This window comes from Mastomys coucha, unplaced genomic scaffold (assembly GCF_008632895.1).
Source record: "Mastomys coucha isolate ucsf_1 unplaced genomic scaffold, UCSF_Mcou_1 pScaffold18, whole genome shotgun sequence".
Lineage (NCBI taxonomy): Eukaryota > Metazoa > Chordata > Mammalia > Rodentia > Muridae > Mastomys > Mastomys coucha.
The window spans coordinates 98,223,458-98,242,384 of NW_022196900.1; the positions used below are offsets into that span (position 1 = coordinate 98,223,458).

At 49.5% G+C, this 18,927-nt stretch overlaps 1 protein-coding gene across 3 annotated transcripts in view; it reads right to left on the reverse strand.

Moving 5' to 3' along the window:
- Positions 1–18,927, reverse strand: part of Plekhm2 (pleckstrin homology and RUN domain containing M2) — a 41,843-nt gene that overhangs the window by 13,471 nt on the left and 9,445 nt on the right. For 2 of the 3 annotated variants that reach the window (XR_004121166.1, XM_031379346.1), the window contains exons 2-7: positions 5,731–5,837; positions 5,480–5,589; positions 4,945–5,044; positions 4,385–4,472; positions 2,529–2,715; positions 654–713 (exon numbers count right to left, since the gene is read on the reverse strand). Coding sequence is in view for 2 of the 3 variants with exons in the window: in XM_031379346.1 (XP_031235206.1) it covers positions 654–713; positions 2,529–2,715; positions 4,385–4,472; positions 4,945–5,044; positions 5,480–5,589; positions 5,731–5,837 (652 nt within the window). In the remaining variant the exon portion in view is untranslated. The remainder of the gene's footprint in view (positions 1–653; positions 714–2,528; positions 2,716–4,384; positions 4,473–4,944; positions 5,045–5,479; positions 5,590–5,730; positions 5,838–18,927) is intronic. The other variant, XM_031379347.1, reaches the window with a different exon arrangement.

Here is an 18,927-nt window from a genome sequence, read left to right on the forward strand (position 1 = left end):
GTCAGAGGATGCTGTGCATGTGTGTGCAGAGGTCAGAGGATGCTGTGCATGTGTGTGCAGAGGTCAGAACTGACTTGGGGAAGTCAGTTCTCTCCTCCTACCATGTGGTTTCCAGGGATAGAATGCATGTGGCCATGTTTGATGCCGAGTACCTTTGCTTGCCAGGCTATCTTGCTGGCTCTCCTATCGGGTGTTTTAGCTATGCCTGGGCAGTTTTCTCAGTCCATTAGGATAGTCTGAAAGGATCAAGCCTCCTTCTTCCCTCCTGGATACTCTCGGGGTAGATTGCTCACAATCCCTGTATCTCAAAGCATCACTTTTCCAGGACAGATTTCCACTCCACTGAGCCAGGCCACTGACACGCACTGTTTTATAATGACTGCGACTGGAATCGAGAAGGTGGCCTGGAGCGTGTGCCACACTTACTAGTGGCTCCCAAGGCCCCTGAAGGCAGAAACGCTCCCTGAGAGAAGAGCTCCTGGGCTAAGGGCCAAGTTCCCTACTGCAGAATTCCACCTACTCCAACACCAGCTGTGGCGTTATGACCACGGACATTGTTATAAGTAATAAGGAGCTGATTCTGAAACATGCAGCAAGCTTGGCGTGGCAACGTTGCAAACAGGAAAAGAGGGTCACAGAGGACTCTGTCCCACCTTCCCAGTCTGTGCTGGGTACAGACGGCACTGCTGGAAACACATCTCCAAAATCATAATCTATAAAAACGAGGGATAAAACTCAGGGTTAGAAACAGGCAGTGGAGGGACATCGGGGCGGAGGGTGGGAGACATGGGAGAAGAGAGACAGAGAAGAACTCAGTACTTGTTCCCTCACATGCAACTATGACCTCGGCTGCCCTAAGGCCACTCCTTCCCAACTCAGAGCCTTCCTTCTGGCAGAAAAGAGCCTGAGTTTCTACTCTTTGCCTTTCTTCCCTCCGTGGCTCTTGGGGAAATGAGGGCCTGTCCTTTGCCTTGAGTTAGACAATAGAAGTTGCTGGGCTGGGCTTAGCGGGAGTCCTCCATTCATGGATGGCCTGGTTGCTTCTTCAAGGTCGTACCTCTAAGTCCTCCTCTAGGGTAGCTCATGAGGCCCCGCCTAAGAGTCTGAATGGCCTCTTCCCTTGTACCATGAGCAAATAAGCAGTGCAAGTCTTTTTATTACTGATTTTTTTGTTTTTTGGTTTTTTTTTGAGACAGGGTTTCTCTGTGTAGCCCTGGCTGTCCTGGAACTCACTCTGTAGACCAGGATAATCTCGAACTCAGAAATCCACCTGCCTCTGCCTCCCAAGTGCTGGGATTAAAGGCATGTGCCACCATTGTCCCGCTATTACTAATTTTTTTCAAACATGTTTCCATGTAGCCTAGGCTGATCTTGAACTTGCTATATAGTAGAGAAAGACTTAGAAGCTTAGGCTGATCCTCCTGATTCTACCCCCCCACTTGCTGGGATGACAGATATCCTTCCTATTATGCCGCGCGCGCGCGCGCGCGCGCGCGCGCGCGTGTGTGTGTGTGTGTGTGTGTGTGTGTGTGTGTGTGTGTGTGTGTGTGTGTGTGTGTGTAAGCACAGGATGTATGTAGCAGTGTGTGTATAAACCAAAGGACAAGGTTCGAAAGTCAGTTCTCTCCTTACATGGTGGGTTCCAGGACCAACATCATGTGGTCAGGCTTGCCTGGTATGCTTTTTAGTCACTAGGCCATCTCACTGGCCCCAAGCTTGGGTTTATGCAGTGCTGGGGATTTGAACCTAGAGTTTCATACATACTAGACCAGCATTGTACTCATTGAGGTATACTGCTAGCTCCTGCAATGCAGATCTTACTAATAGCAAGTCTCAAAGTCGGGCATATGGCCCATGGCACAGCAGAACAAAGAATCCAGAAGATCGGGTCTTAGGGGAGCAAGTCCAGAGGAACTGAGTGAGCATCTGACCCCCCAACCCTCAGAAGTGAGGCTGAGTGAATGAGGGCATCCTTGATCTCACTGCAGTGGGGGCCAAGGCCTAAGGTCTGAGTTTTCTAGCAACTGATCTGAGATAAAGAGATCTGCCCATAGCTCCTCAGTCTCAGGACAGTCTCTGACCCATGGAGGGGCTCTAGCAGGGACTACCCAAGAAACTGTGCTGGTTCTGCCCCCCTCAAACCACCTGTCTGAGCTTGCTCAGTCTCTCTGTAGAACCTGCTGCAGGACGACCCTCCCCAGGCAGCTGATGCTCAGCCGGGACTCATGCAAGAGTTTCCAGGGCACGTTGCTGCAAATCTCTCATTGTCCTGGGCATGAGGTTAGAAACTTCTGGAAAAGTTAGTATGGTTCATAAATCCTGATTTCTGCTTTTTTTTTTTTTTTTTTAAAGCTACCACAGAAACCAAGGAAATGAAGATCTTGGACATGGCCAGCTCTGTTAGTAAGATCTGCATTGCAGGAGCTAGCAGTGTACCTCTGGGAGGGAGATATGCTCAGTCAGGCTCAGGAGGCTCCACAGTATGCCTCAGGACACAGGCCTGGGTCCTTTCGCCCGGAGCCGCTTACCCTCGCTAGATGGGGCAATCGCACTGTCGTCCCATTCCAGGTTGGTGGAGGTGACAGAGTTGAAGGAGTTTAGGGACAGGCTGTCTGAACCGTGGACTGAGCTAGGAAGACGGTCTTCAAAGTCCAGCAGGTACTGAGGCTTATAGTAATCCGGCATGTACGGGGCCAGGTCTAAGTACGGGGCATCCTGAGGAGAGAGTAGAGGAAGACAGGGATATGGGATAGGAACCTGGGGGACAGGCAGCAAAGAAGGCTCCATAAGCAGTCAGGGGAACCTGGATGGAAAATGGGGGTCAGTCACACACACACACACACACACACACACACACACACACACACACGACATACACACACACATCTGACATACGCACACACCAACATGTACACACCACACAGAGATACACCATACACACAGACATACACACACACACAGATATGTGCATACCATAGACACACACAGATATATATACACACACACAAATACACATGATACACACACACCTGACACACATACACAAATACACGTGATAGGCAAACACCACACACACACACACACACACACAACATACACAGACACACACAAAGAAACATGATACACACCTACACACCACACACACAGACATACAGATACAACACACACATACACAGAACATATAACACAGAGACACCCTCCCACACATAAATACACATGATATACACAGACAAGCACACACACACACACACACACACACACACACACACACACACCCTTACACACAGACAGCTCATGCTCCTTTCTTAGGGAGATCAATGTGCTTCAGGAGTTATTAGAGAACAACTGCCCCCAAGGAATAAGGAAACTTTCCTAAAGCCATGGATATAACCCTGTCTCGAAAAACCAAAAAAAAAAAAAAAAAAGTAAAGAATCTCACTTTCTCTGGTCTCTACCATGGCAGAATCCCCCCAGGATCCCATGGCTGGAATGGAGCAGCTATGCTAATCTCAGAACCCAGGTCCATGAGATGCGCTGGCTTCTTTGGGGTGGGCATTGTGCTCAGACAGACAGTCACCTCCTCAGGTTTGCAGTTTTGCTTGCTACAATTTGTTACTGTAGTCTAGAAATACTAAATAGAAACTTCCAGAAGTAAACAATCGATAAGTTTTCAAAAAACTGAAAGCTAGGCATAGTGGTACGCACCTTTAATCCCAGCTCATGGGAGGTAGAGACAGGTATCTATATAAGTTCTCGGCTAGCCTGGGCAGCTTAGTGAGATCATGTCTCAACAAAAAACATTATTTGCTTTTATTTTGTGTGGATGGTAATATACGCGTGGTGGTGGCTGGGGCTGGGAGGGGGGCTGCATATGCTACAGGATTTGTGGGGAGGTCAGAGGGCAACTTTGTGGAGTTGGTGCCCTTCTGCCACTTTTATGTGGGTTCTGGGGAGTAAGCCCAGGGGGACAGGTTGATTTTACAAGCATCTTCACTCGCTGAGCCAATGGCCCCTGGTTCTCTTGCTGCCGCTGCTTTGTTTCCATGTATTTCAGGCTGCTCCATGGAGACACACAAAGCCAAGGACACTTGTCCTCACCTTAGACACAAAGGTGAAGTCCTTCTGAGCTAAGACACATCAGGCAATGTGCTGTGTCCCCAGGTGGGTAGAAGGGCAAGAGGATACTGAAGCAAGAATCCTGGCCACGAGTGAGCCAAGAGCAAGTCCCCCTTCCATCTAATCCTTCTGACCTAAAGGCATCCTTTATCTGAACAAACAGGCCTAGCCAGGCTTAGCCACACCCAGCAGCCTCCAGACAAGAAAAGAGGGCTCTCTGTGCTCCCTCCCCTGCCTCCCTCCAGTACCAAGAGCCAAGGTATCTCACCAGATCCAGGTCGAAGCGAATAAACTCCAACCCAGACACCAAGGTCAGGAAGAGAGTCAGGTGATCGTGGCTGCAGACCAGGGCATTCCTGCCAGACAGAAAAAACAACCCAGAGACTTCTGAGTCTGGTCAGCAGCCCGGCTCACCCTCACTAGAAAGCCCATGGTGCTGAGGTTGGACACATGACGGCCCACCCTGGATAGTGCCCAGCTTACTCAGCCACGCCCCACTTCTCTCCTGTTCTCTTAATAGCTGCGAAGCTTGCCAGAGGCCTCCAGAAATGGGCCTGGTGCATAAGGCTTTACCAGGCTCTTGGTGGCTGCTATAAAAACTCTGTCACTGAAGTGTCCCCAGCAAATGGGTAGGCAAGCGTTAGGTGTTTGGTCATTCTGAGGCCAGGGCAGACACCAGACTCTTCAGAGCCCAGCTAGGACTCTGGAGGGGGCCTCAGACTGCCAGCAAGACACCACATGCTCCACTGTCACAGCCCTCAGTGGGTGACACCGAGCGAGGCCCCTGTCCCTGTGTGACAGGGAGCCGGGGTCCAGGCAGTCACTTACCTGACATAGTACTTCTGTAGCAGACCCAGGTTCTCCTGGAACAGACGCAGGTAGCTCTCCAAGGAATTCTCATTGAGAGCCAGGTAGAGCCAGGCTCGGCCTGCAGAGAAGCCTGGAGTGACTCAGCTGCTGGGCAGCTGCTCTTCATTTGTGAGATAAAGGTCAGGGAGGAACTAGGGAACCCAACAGCCTTCAGGCCTTAGCTTGTGGTGGTTGGCCGGGAGAGTTAGGACACAGAAGGCACGGACAGTGTGGTGGTGGCAGAGGTGGTGGACAGTGACTTTCTGAGCCCTGACCCTGCAGGCTAACATGGTTTCTGAATCTGGGACTCCAAAGGTTTCCTTGTGTACCAAGTTCCCCTTCATATCATCAGTGACCTGCCCACAAACTGTTACATGCAGGGAAAAAAAAAATGAGGCTTTGCGGAAAGTGCTGGAGTGTCAGCCCCCACTGCCACTGGATGCTACAGCTGCCTGGGGCTGACCCTGGCAGGACCTGAGCCCCAAGCTCCCCACAGGGGAGTGGTTCTACTCACTTCGCCCCAGGTTGGTGGCCACGTGCTGTAACACCTCGATTTGCCTGATGGCCTCTCTTCGGGTGAAATGGACCACGAGCACCCAGTAGCCAGAAGAAAGGTCTTGCAATCTGTGAGGATAGAACGGCAGTGCTGGGCCTGAGTCGGGCTGTCTCAGGCAGCCAGGTGCTTTACTGCAGCCTGCCTGAGTGAGACAAGCCTCCCTGTGCCGGGCTCCCCAGCACGAGGAGCGAGGAGCGGCTCTAACTCACCCGTACAGCAGGGCATGGTCTAGGTGCTCACACAGGCGCTGCAGGACCTTGTCGTGGTTCCGGATGGCGGGGGTCTCATCCTCACAAGCTGCAAAGTAGCTCTGCAGCTGAAAGGGAGAAAACGGTGCTGAGGAGGCGTGCTCCAGGCATATGGTGTACTGCGATGGCCCGCAGAGCCTGCCTGAACTGCCCTGCTGAGCACTGATCTTGCCCAGGAGGTTCCTGAGGGCAAAGGCTCTGGGGGCGGGTGGGGGGGGGCGGGTGCGGGCTTTGCATAGAGAGCCTTGTGAGGGAGAGCCAGCTCGAGGGGCAGGGGCATAGCTGCAGTTGCAGCTTGGGCACCATACACAGTGGTGTCTGTTATCAGACATAGACACAGATACACACGACCTGTTGGTAATGCCTGAAAGCATTTTAAAAAGATTCCCAGTCACTTTAAAAAAATATCATTTATTTCATGTGTAGGCCCTGCTTGGAGCTGCCCTCTGTACACACCAAGGTTTGAAAGGTTGGGTCACCTGCTTTGATGGCTTTCCTGCCAGAGGCTGACATGGACATTAGATGTTCCCGAGGAACATGGCCACATCTAGGTGTGTGCCAGATTTGTGTCAAGCTCCATGCCAAGAAGGACTCTGTTCCCAGGGCTGAAGAGGGGGACAGAGAGAGGGCGGGGGGGGGGGGGGGGGGGGGGGAGAGCCGGGGAGAAAGAGAGAAAGAAGGGGAAGAAGCAAACATTGAGATCACAGAGGAGATCCTCTGAAGCAACCCCAGCCCACCAGGCTGATGCAGGCGGGGAGCTTAGCCTAATGCGCAAGACAGCCTGGAGCCTGAGTTCTATGTAGCCAGAGCAGAGCCCTCTCCTGTCACCTTCCTTGTGGCTCAGATGGAAAATGCAAGAAAAGAGCAGAGATCCCCACACACTGGGGGTGGGTTTAGGCTCCTGGGACCACTCCATTCTCAAGTGTTTTCTGGAAGCAGCAGCCGCGACGGATTGGCCATACCAGAGAGCACATGCTCTTGGAGGGAGGCCAACCATTGAACTCCCACAACAAAAGTAGCCTCTTCTCTATGACCTGGAACAAGCCCAGCAGCCAGGCTGACTGGGGACAGGATTCATTCAGACCCTAAGGGTCTGCCCATCTCTCATGCAGGCAGAAGGGCAGAGGGAGGATGGACTAATTTATGATGCAGCACATTGACAGCGGCTGAAGGCGGCTTTTATCTCCTTTCGTTTTAAATGAGTCCCGACTGGCTACTTTAAAACTTTTTAAATTATTTATTTATTTAATGTACATGACTGTTTTATCTATAAGTGGCCAGAAGAGGGTGCTGGATCCCCTGGAACTGAAGTTACAGACGGCCGTGGGCTACCATGTTGGTGCTGGGAATTGAACCATCTTGCCAGCCTCTGAAGGCATTCTTGCATCATATTGTCACAACAGTGCCAAGTTCTGGTCTCTGGTCTCCTTCTCTCCCTCTCCACCCCCAGACATGGTATCACTCAGGCCAGCTTCAAATTCGTGATCCTCCTGCTTCAGCCTCCCAAGGGCTGGGATTGGGGATGTGCAGTGCCTCACCCGGTCTGCTTGGCTTTGTTACTTGTTATTACTACTACTACTACTGACAGGGTCTTGAGGTTTAGCTCTGACTGGCCTGGAACAAGGCAGACTTTGGTGGTTTCAAACTCCCAGAGCCCCGCCTGCCTCTGCCCCACAGTGCTGGGATGGGTGGTGTGCACGCCCACACCAGCCCTTTGATGTGTGCTATTGTCTCCAGTGTCTTTATTTCTATATTGAAGAAACCTTCCTCTTCACGCTGTCAACTTTGTCAATCGTTTTTAAAGGTTCTGTCCCTGCCCCTGCTCTATTGCGTCTGTTATATTTGGGGTTTTACTTTGAGTGTGGATGTGTCATGTACGTGTGGTAAATGTACGCGTGTGCCTGTACTCCTGCAGAGGCCAGGGACAGAGGTTTCGTGTTCCCCTCTACCCCTCTCTGCCCTTTTCCATTCCCTCCCTGAACCCTCACTCATGTTTTTAGGCTGGGCTGGCAGCCATCCTCCTGCCTCCGGTCCTTACAGCAGTGGTTACAGTGGTGTGCGGCTGTGCCCAGCTCATGGAGTGGGTGCTGGGATTTTAGCTTGGGGTGTCATGGCCACTGAGCTCAGCCACCCTTCCAGCCCCTCTCTCATTATTGAGAGGTGCTATCAACTGAGTCCATGCTAGGCAGGACACAGTCACTTGAGAGACTCTGTCGATGACTACCCCACCCTTCCAGGCCTTTCATCTGTACTAGTTATGGATGGGTGACCCATTTTTTTTTTCATATTTATTAATGGCCCAGCCTCTTTCCATCTGATCCACATGCCTTTTCTAGATTATTCTGTGTTGTTGGTCTGCTGTCTATTTCCATACCAGTCCCTATTTAATTATTCCCATCTTCCTCGGCCCTTGGACACGGGCAGAAGAGCACTTAGCTCCACCCAGCTATCCTTTTACAAAACTGTTACTCCAGCCCCCATTTACATTTTACTTATAGGGGCATGTTTGCATGTATGGAGGTCAGATGACAACTTGTGGCAGCTGGTTCTCTTCCTTTACCTTATGGATCCAATCAGGGAATTGAACTCAGGTCGTCAGGTTTGGTGACAAGCACCTTTGTGCGCTCAGCCCCTTTGCTCACCCCAAGCCATTCATCATCATCAAAGTTCATCACCATTCCATTCTGGGGTTTTTAAAAAATTATTTTATGTGTATGAGTATTTTGCCTGCATGTAGGTCAGCTATACGGACAGTTGTGAGCTGCCCTGTGGAATGGAACCCTGGTCCTCTGGAAGAGCAGCCAGGGCTTTTACCTGCTGAGCCAGTTCTCCAGCCTCATCTCGGATTTATAATAGAATTCTGCTGAGCCCAGAGACTATTCACGTGGAGAGATGGTGTCTCCCAGTATCTAGCCTTCCTGCCCAGGAACACAGGCCCAGTCCCATTTGCTCAGGTCTTCCTTGGGACCCCTTGGGAAATCTGACAGCTGTTTTTAGATATGTCTTAAACATATCTATAATTTGCAAATATGCAAATATTGCAAAAATACAGGGTTGCAAATCTACACGCGATTTCATGACTCAGAGAACAATCTACAACACAAAACCATTTTTTGGGAGGGAAAAAAAAAGCATACCATGGCTCCGCATCAAAGGGGCTTGCTGCCAAGCCTGACGACCTGTGTTCGATCCTTTATACCCTCAGAGTAGATGGAGAGAACTGACTCTCTTTTCTTCAGGGAATAGGGGGTGGGGGGAGTGGTTCGAGAGAGAACAGACTCTCTTTAAGTTGTTCTTTGAGCTCTAGACATGTGCCACAGCACATGTGTAACTTCCCCATACTCATACACATACACATACAAACTGCCCGGCGCAAACCTGTATTCTCAATCACACCAATGGTGCAGCCTCTGGCTGATATACCCTTAGGTGCAAAAATGGTGAACTCTGCTCTCAGTAGCAGTGCTTCTTACTCTTCCCTTTTAAAAAAAAAAATTAATTTGTGTGCATGTGTCCTAGTTTCATTTCTGTTATTGTGATAAATACCCCAACAAAAATCAACTTAGGAAGAAAGGGTTTATTCTAGCTCACAATTCCAGGTCACAGCCAGTCAAGGTGGGAGAAACCAAAGAACAGGAACTTGGGGCATCACATCCAGAGTCACAAGCAGACCCAAATGAGTATGTGTCCTAACATGTCCTTAGCCCACCCTTCACACTTACACAGCCCAGGACCCGCTGCTAGGAAATGGTACTGCCCAGGGTGGGCTGGGACTTCCCATATCAATTAACATAACCAGAACAACCCGCCAGATGTGCCCCAGGCCAACCTTCATCTAGAAAAACCCCTCGTTGAAACTCTTTCCAGGTCATTCCAGACTGTGTTACACTGACAGTTAAAAGGAACCACTGCAGAATGTGAATGCATGGTGCATATGTGGTTATATTCGTGTGTGTGCATATCTGTATGTGTGCATAGTGTATGTGTGTGTGCATGGTACATGCATGTGCATATCTGTGTGTGTGCATCACGCATGTGTGTTTATATTCATGTGTATTCATGGTGTATTGTGTGCATATTCACGTGTGTGCATAGTACATGTATGTGTGCACATGGCACATGTATGTGCATATTCATGTGTGAACCTGGGGAGAAGGACAGAGATTGACACCGACTTTCTTCTTTAATTGCTTCTCTAGACTTAAAAAAAAAATCTTCCTTGTTTTGAAGCCCTGACTGGTCTGGAACTTGCTAAGTAGACCAAACTTGCCTCAAACTCAAGGAGATCCACTTATCCCTGATCCCCAAGTGCTGGGCCTGCACTACTATGCCAGGCTAACTGCCTTCTTTTTAAAGACAGAATCTCTGAACCGAGAGCTCACCAGTTGGCTAAGCTAGCTGACCAGTGGGCTCCAGAGATCTGCCCGACTCTGCTCAAGGACCTGCAACGACAGCTCGAGCTCATGTTGGGAGCTGGTCAGCAAACCACCATAAGGTAAACAAATGGCAGAGGTGAGCCATGGAGAGGCAGCGGGCCGCCACCTCCCATAGCTGCAGGACTGGGAGAGCAAACAGTGGATGAGAAGTCCAGAGTAATGGGACTGGCAGACAGGATGTAACGGACACAGTCTGGAAGTGCGGTTAGCATCTTTTATGCCAAATGACTCTCTGGATGCATTCAATATCTGCCGATAGCACTAATACCAGCTTTGATCAGATCCGTGACAATCGAGCGCTTGCTATGTGCATGAGGGAGCCTGCAGAGTACTAAGAGTGAGTGTGTGTGTGTGTGTCCTGGGATCAGACATGGGTTGGATGCTGATCCTGCTACTCACTGGGAGACCAGCGGAGGTCACCCAGCTGCTCCACATGTGGTTTCCACAAGGCTTCGGGTGATGTTAACACCTTATTCATCAAAGGGTCAGCCGGGTGTGGTGACACAAGTCCTTAATCCCAGCACTCTGGGAAGTAGAGGCAGGAAGATCTTGTAAATTCAAAGCCAGGGTGGTCTACATAGTAAGTTCAAGGACGGCCAGAGCTACCCTAGGGAAGACCCTGTCCTGAAAAAAAACAAAAACCAACCAGGCAGTGGTGGCGCACACCTTTAATCCTAGCACTTGGGAGACAGAGGCAGGCAGATTTCTGAGTTTGAGGCCAGCCTGGTCTACAGAGTGAGTTCCAGGATAGCCAGAGCTACACAGAGAAACCATGTCTCAAAAACAAACAAACAAAAAAAAAAAAAAAAAAAAAAAAAAAAAAAAAGAAAAAAGAAAGAAAGAAAGGAAGGAAGGAAGAAAGAAAGAAAAAGAAAAACAGAAAAACCAAAAAAACAACCAATCAAGAATCAAAGGGCCTCATAAACACTTTACAAGGCTGAGTGGCTGCGATGCTGGTGACAGCAACGCTAGCTACCACTCGCTACTCAGAGTGTATTCAATCCTCACAGCCACACCTGACTCGGGCCACACAGCTAGCATTTGGCACAGCCAGATATAAAAAACAAGGTTTTTTTGTTTTGTTTTGTTTTTTGGGTTTTTTTAAATCATGCCTGGGTTCAAAATCCCTGAATGAATGTCAGGGTTACCAGATGTGATGGCACATGTCTGAAACCCCAGCACTCTAGCGGCTGAGGAAGGAGGCTAGCCTGGGCTATATAGCCAGCCCTTACCTCAAAAAACAACACAGAGCAAAAAAAGTTAGACTCTGTTTAAATTCTTTTCTAATCTGTTTTAGGAAAGACCAAGAAAGAAAAACTCAGTGCCTCCCAAGCAGGATTTAAAAGTTCACGACAGGACCGGAGAGGAGGCTCAGTGGTAAAGAACAGGGGCAGTTCTTGCAGAGGACCAAGGTTCAGTTCCCAGCACCCACTTAGTAACTGTAACTCCAGTTCCAGAGGACCCAGTGCCCTCTTCTGGCCTCTGAGAGCACATGGCTCACATGTGGTCCACATACATGCATGCAGGCAAAACACACATACAAAGTAAAAATAAGTAAATCAGGGCTGGAGAGATGCCTCAAAGGCGAAGAGCACTGACTGCTCTTCTAGAGGTCCTGAGTTCAATTCCCAACAACCACAAGGTGGCTCACAACCATCTGTAATGAGATCTGATACCCTCTTCTGGCCTGTAGGCATACATGCAGGCAGAATGCTGTATACACAAAAACCTTAAAATTAAAATAAAATAAAATAAAATAAAATAAAATAAAAATTTAAAAGCTTGTAGCTGCCAGGCGGTGGTGGCGCACGCCTTTAGTTCCAGCACTTGGGAGGCAGAGGCAGGCGGATTTCTGAGTTCGATGCCAGCCTGGTCTACAGAGTGAGATCCAAGACTGCCAGGGCGACACAGAGACACCTTGTCTCGAAAAACCAAAAAAAAAAAAAAAAAAAAGCATGTAGGTTTGAACCTGTTTCTCAGATGATCATCAGAGAACTGTTGGGGACCATGGACCCATGACCCTCCCTCCTTGTACCTCTCCTTTGAGACTCACCCAAGAGCACCCCACTTGTGGGAAGGACTCACTCTACTGTTCAGAGGATGTCCTCTGGGAAGGCAGATTTCAGAGTTGGCAGAACACTCCATTCTGCTTGTGGTATCTGCTGCCTTGGTGTCACAGTGACAGAGTTAAGTAGATTCTATCTGGCTCTGTGTAGAGAAAGGATGCTGGCCCATGGCCTAAGGTCCCGAGAGAGGTGGCTAGCAGCACACTGTGACAGCTGAGCTGGAAGCAGTGTCTCCTAAGGTCAATTCAGCACAGGAGAAAGCAGGTGGTTCAAGTCTTCAGGAGTTGTATAGTTCAATTAATATTACTAACTACTTAGTATGTATAGGTATAGAATCTCTCTGTGTCTCAGTCTGGGAGTCTTGGGGCTCAAACCCAGGGCCTTGTGTATGCCAAACTTGACCAGACTTGACTGAGCCTAGGGCTGATCCCCCTAGCCTCCAATGCCATTCTCCACAGAAATCTATGAAGTCCTGGCGTTTGTAACACTCTAGTGCTAGCGATAAACTATATGCAACTATACATCTGATACGGCAGCAGGGGTGATAAGTGTTACTTTAAAGCAAAGAAGGGCACGGGCCTGTTATTAGTTCTGGGCTGGGGACGATCCGTCCAAGGCTGATCACTGAGGTTCCTCAGGGATGAGTGTTCGCATCTCAGAACAGGTGCAAAGGCCCTGAGGCAGGACCAACAGTGAGGAGGCTGACACGGCTGAGCTCAGGAGTAAGGATGTGAGCAAGATGAGGCCATGAAGAGAGGCGAGGGCCAAACGATGTACAGGTCATGTAAGAACTCTATACTTCATTTCCAGTTTAACAGGAACCCGCTAGGGGCTGGCGAGATGGCTCAGCAGTTAAGAGCACCGACTGCTCTTCCAAAAGTCCCGAGTTCAAATCCTAGCAACCACATGGTGGCTCACAACCATCCGTAACGAGATCTGATGCTCTCTTCTGGAGTGTCTGAAGACAGCTACAGTGTACTTACATATAATAAATAAATAAATCTTTAAAATAACAAAACAAACCAAAACAGGAACCCGCTAAAGGTTTAACCACTAGGAGACAGCATGATCAGATGCATGTCCCAGGCTTTTGTGTGGTACAACCGGACTGTGGATGCCAAGTGGAGGAAGAAAGCTTGGTTGGGAGAATCCGATGGTGCAGAGGGGAGCCAGGGCAATGGCACCAGGGCAGCCGTGGTATTGGAGGAAGTGAGAGGGGGTCAGGCTGAGGATGTGAAAACAGTGTCCAAGGGTTCGTCAGTAGGTGAGAGGCTATGAGTGAGAGAGTGGAAGGAATGGTGATTCTAGGTTTTCAGGGCCCAGCCACTAAATAATCCCATTCATAGATCAGGTGGCACTCTGCCAGGAGACATCAAAGGGGAGTTGTCCAGGAGGTGTTGGGGAAATGGGCTGAGAGGCATGGCAGCCACACTGGATACTGAGGTCAGCAAGAGGGTCTCTGAGTGCTGCCCAGGAGGTAGCACCCTTGACCAGGGGCTCAACAGGAGTCCTCGCAGAACTTGAAAACTATAATCATGCCCAGGCCCCTTCCCAGACTGACACAGCAGAGTCCACATGTGGGCCAGACACCACCTCACTTTCAGCATTCCCAGGTAACCCCATGCACAGTCAGTGTGCTGGGGGAACGGCAGGTGTGGTCCAGAGGCAGGACCACCACTAAGCAATTCATTATGTTGGGAGCCCAGAGGCTGAGGTCAGGAGGGCGGCTGAGAGTCATGTAGGACAGTATATGCTGCAGAAGCCATATGAACAAGCTTCCAGAGAGAGGGCATCATGAGTTACTGGGGTCACCGTGGCCAAGGACCTAAATGGATGCAATAGGATCCTTGATGGAAGCCCATGGAGTATGGGGCAGGGAAGTCCCATGGAACATGTTTAGTGTAAACAAGGCACTTTTTTAAATGATTGCAATAACTGGAACTTGAAACTCAGTGGATTCCTCATCTCTTTGTTTTGATTTCTTTGTCTCTTGTAGCCTAGGCTGGCCCTGAACTTGCTATACAGCAGAGAATGATCTTAAACTTCTGATCCTCCTGCCTCCAACCCCCAGGTGCTGAGATTACAGGCATGTACCACCATGCCTGGTTTACATAGTGCTGGGGATTGAACCCGGGGCTTCATGTGTGCTAAGTATGTGCTTTACCAACTGAGCTTACAAGCCAGCCCTGATGACATTAAGGAAATTTACCACTTTTTTTTTTTTTACCTCTTGTGAGACATGGTTTCTCTGTGTAGCCCTGGTTGTTCTAGAACTCACTCTGTAGACCAGATGGGCCTAGAACTCATATCTGACTGCCCCTGCCTCTTAGGTGCTGGGATTAACAGTGTGCCTCCCCCTCAGGCCCCTCCCATCACTATATCACTAAAGTGTAAAGGAGGTAACGAGTAGCGGTGGCATCAGGCTCTGCAGGAAGAATTGTCTATATGTACACGGAAGTGGCCATGGGTGGTCAGAGGATGCTGGGTAGAATATATCCAAAAGGATAATAAGAAAAAGACAGAGAGGAGGGGAGGGAGCAAAAGAACAGGAGACAAGGAGTACTAAAAACTCCTTTAACCAGTCTGCTAAAAGGATGTCAGGAAAACAGGTAAAACAAGAAAGCCAGGCTTACTCCACGAGTGCCAGGCGATTGCCATGACACAGGTGGGCTGGCGTGCTTGCCTACAGGAGGACAAGAACTTTCCCATTGGAAGAAATGTCAAAGCATCAGAGTAAGGGGCTTGCTGGTAAGAGCACTGGCTGCTCTTCCAGAGGACCCAAGCTCAAACCACGCACCCACATCAGGCGACCCACAATTGTCTGTAACTCCAGTTCCAGGGGATCCAACCTCCCTAGTGTGGCCTCTCCAGGCATCTACTCACACATGCCACACATTCATGTAGACACATTTGCAGTAAAAAAAAAAACAAAAACAAAAAACAAAAAAAAAAAACAATACAAAGACAAAACAAAAGATCAAGCCGGTGCACACCTTTTAGCTCCAGCACTCAAAGAAGCAGAGGCAGTTGGATCTCTGTAAGTTAGAGGCCAGCCTGGTCTACAGCGTGAGCTGAAGGACAGCCAGGGCTCAAGAGAAACCCCATCTCAAAAAAACAGAACAAAAACTAAACCAAACCAAACAACAACAAAAACAAAAACAAAAAAATCCAGATCTGCTGGACAAGAGAAGGCCTGAATTATAATATCCTGTAAAGCTGGGCTTTGGTTTTTGTTTTGTTTTGTTTTCGTTGTTTTTTTAAAGGCTGCCTATTCCCAGACCACCCCCTGGACTGGCTAAGCTGTATACTTTGTCCCCCACTTTTGGGGGTGTGCTCAGGTACCAGACCCAGGGGAGGGCTTGCCTGGTTCATCCTAGACTCCCTTAAAGCCAGGGGGATGCACTCTTACGTGTCCTTAAGTGATGAGACTAGCCGTCACGTGTCTGCACCAGCCCCATGACTTCAGGGAAATGTGGGTGGAACTCACCACCAAGCCAAGAAATGTCTGACACAAAGCATTCTGATTCGGGCTGGTCTTGTCTCCCCTATAGACACATGACTCAAAAAAAGAAAAAAACAATGAATCCTACAGCAGGTCCCATCAACCCTTATGAATTGGTTCCTAAATATGTAATTTAAATATGGCTGTGTGAGATTAAAAATGGCCAAGAGCAAAGATGGGGACAGATGACCTCTTTCCTTTTACCCCGGTCAGTTGGAACTAAAAGAGGCCACATGGTGTCCAGATTGACAATAGACTCTGCTGCTGACTGAGGCCGTCTTGTGGAAAAGGGAGGGTCACACTCCTGTCTTCACAGGGTGGGATAAACCCCACTTCAACAATGTCAGGAGAGTGTACACGGTATTAGGAGAGTATATGAGGCAGGATGGATCCAGGGCTGTGAATGGCTGTTGTACCCAGCTGCTGCTCAGAGGCCCCACAGTAGCACATGCCCATCCCCATCCCTGCCAGTCACCATGCAGACGGGTCCCTATTCCTGTCCCATCCTTGTGCTTAGCCCTGCTCACTCAGAGAATGTACAGACCTAAAATGTAAAAGAAACAGCCTGGCAACACAGAAGGCAGGCGAGCCTCTCTTCTGTTGCCCTGAGAAGAGGTTACCTGGTAACTAACAACTGCCTCCCTGTGGTCTCCTATGGGTATTCAGATGGCTGACTGCTAAGGAAGCTCTCAGGACCAGGCTCAGAAGCAAAGGAAGGAAGGATGGGCTCACCTAAGTGAGCCCTTTAAATAATTGAGTTGATGGCAGCCACACTTAAGTGAGCTCAAATAAACAGTGGAGCGGACACAGTGATCCTCAGGGAAATTGGTCGACAAGTGAAGCTTCCCTCAGACACAGCAGCAGTGGCGAGTGAGCAATCTCGTGTCCCAGGAGAAGTGGCAGGGCAATTCTGCCTTCAGGTTGGAATTCTATTCCAGGCATGGCCACTAACTGGACAGGATGCCGGACTTTGTGTAGTTTTGAGTCAAGGTGACTCCTTGTGTAGCCCAGGCTGGCCTCAGATTTGCAATCTTCCTGCCTCAGCCTCTCAAGACCTGGGATTACTGTGTATGCCACCATGCTGGGCAGCCCCTCAGATCTCCCCGACACTCATATGAGGCTGATCCTCACAGGAATGGCAGAGGCTGAACCACAGGACACCATGTATTATCTTGGGAATCAGGACTTTCAAATTCTGATTTGTAAATGTCTCTGGAAGAGGCTGAAAGATGACATGTCCGATCAGTGACAGATGGAGAAGAACCACTATGACTATGTCCCTTCAGGAGAGTCTCTGTAATTCTGGCCCTTTTTAAACTTTTCAACTTGAGACAAGGTTTTACTGCGTGGAGGTCTGAATAAAAATGTCCCCCAAGGGCTCCCATATTTGAATGCTTGGTCACTAGGAAACGGCACTCCCTGACAGGGTTACAAGGATTAGGAGATGTGGCCTCTTAGTGTCACTGTGGGAAGGGCACTGTGGCCAGGTCTCTCTCTTTGCTTAGGAATCAGGATCAGTGGTAGCTCTCAACCACTTCTCCAGCACCATGCCTGCCAGCTGCCTTGGTCGCTGCCACTAAGCTTCGCAGCAGGGCGATAACCCACTAAAGCCCCCGAAACGGTAAGCCAGCCCCCAGGGAGACACTTTCCTTTATAGGAGCTGCCTTGGTCATGGTATCGCCTCACAGCAATAGAAGGATGCGTACAACAATAGGTTACCCAGGCCGGCCTTGAACTTGCGATCCTCCTGCCTCAGTTTCCCAAAGAGTTGCATTACAAACTTTTGCAACCCAGCCCAGCTTTATACTGGTCAGAAGTCTGTACCATCTTTAGGCAGAGACCTGACGGGAAAAGCTAGTGCTCATCACCCAGTCCCTCAAAAACAAACATATATAGGTGCATACATAGTAAATACACATTTTAGCGAAGCTTCTTTAAAAACAAATATATATAGGTGCATAGTAAAGACACATTTTAGTGACACTTCTTTTGTGAAAGGGGGTGTCTCAAGCAGTCCAGGCTATCTACATAGCCAAGGATGACCTTGAACTTCTAATCCTCCTGCCTCAGCCTTCCAAGTGCTGAAGTTAGAGGTATCCACCACCATGTCTGGTTTTGTGCAGTGCTGAAAGTCACAATTCCAGCCGGGTGCATGCTAAGCAAGCCGGGCTGCATGTCCCATCCCACGAAGCTTAAGAACAATAATGCCTGTGTCACGTGATCCAAGGAGCAGACCAGCAGTGCAGTGCCAACAGCATTTCTGGAGAGAATCCCCAACAAGGCTCCATCAGGACCAGATGCTGCCAGAGCTGAAGAACTCCGACATCCCAGTGTTTCTAAGACAACCGTGTGGCTATCAAGCAGTTTCCCACGGTCTCAGTAAGAATGCCAGCACAGAATGGCATACGAAGGGAGAGAGATCTCGAGAGTGGGGGCAGCCTGTGGCAGCTAGCAAACCACAAGCACTCTGGAAAGTCAGAAAAACAAACCCTCATTTTATGGCTGAGGGAGGCAAAGGCACTTCCCGTACCACTTAACCATATTTGCTCTGTCCCCAGAGGCAGCCCGCCTGCTTCCATCCCACCTGAGGTGAAGCACAGAGACCCAGGCCTTGTGGACATGACATTCCCAACCTTGAGCCCTGCTGTCTCTGGGTGGTAGTCACTGCCTAGTCCCTGAGGTGTCCAAGAGAATCTGTTTGCCACAGCCTGCACCGTCGTGACTCAACACCAGTAACACTGAAGCCTCTACAACATCCATCAATGGCTCCCACAGCTGTCCCACCTCCCACATCACGGCCAACAGCCCCGGGACGGTGGCAGACATCACACTGGGCTGGCAGATCTACTAAGAAGCTTCCATGGGAAAAGAAGAAACAGGTTCTGGAGGCTTTTATGTGCCTTGTTTAGGTGGACGAAGAGGCCAGACCTCAGAAGTAATTCGACAGAATGCGCTTTCTGAAGGCCTGGGCTGGGACGGGTGCAGTTGGTGGGGCATCTGGTGAGCTGGAAGGAGGCCCTAGCTTTACGTCTCAACACTATGTAGGCAGAAAAGGACATGCCGGTGGTCACGATGGTCATCAGTTGGAAGTTCAGTCATTCTAAGCGGCACAGGGAGTTTGAGGAGATCAGGGCTACATGTGACCCTATCTCAA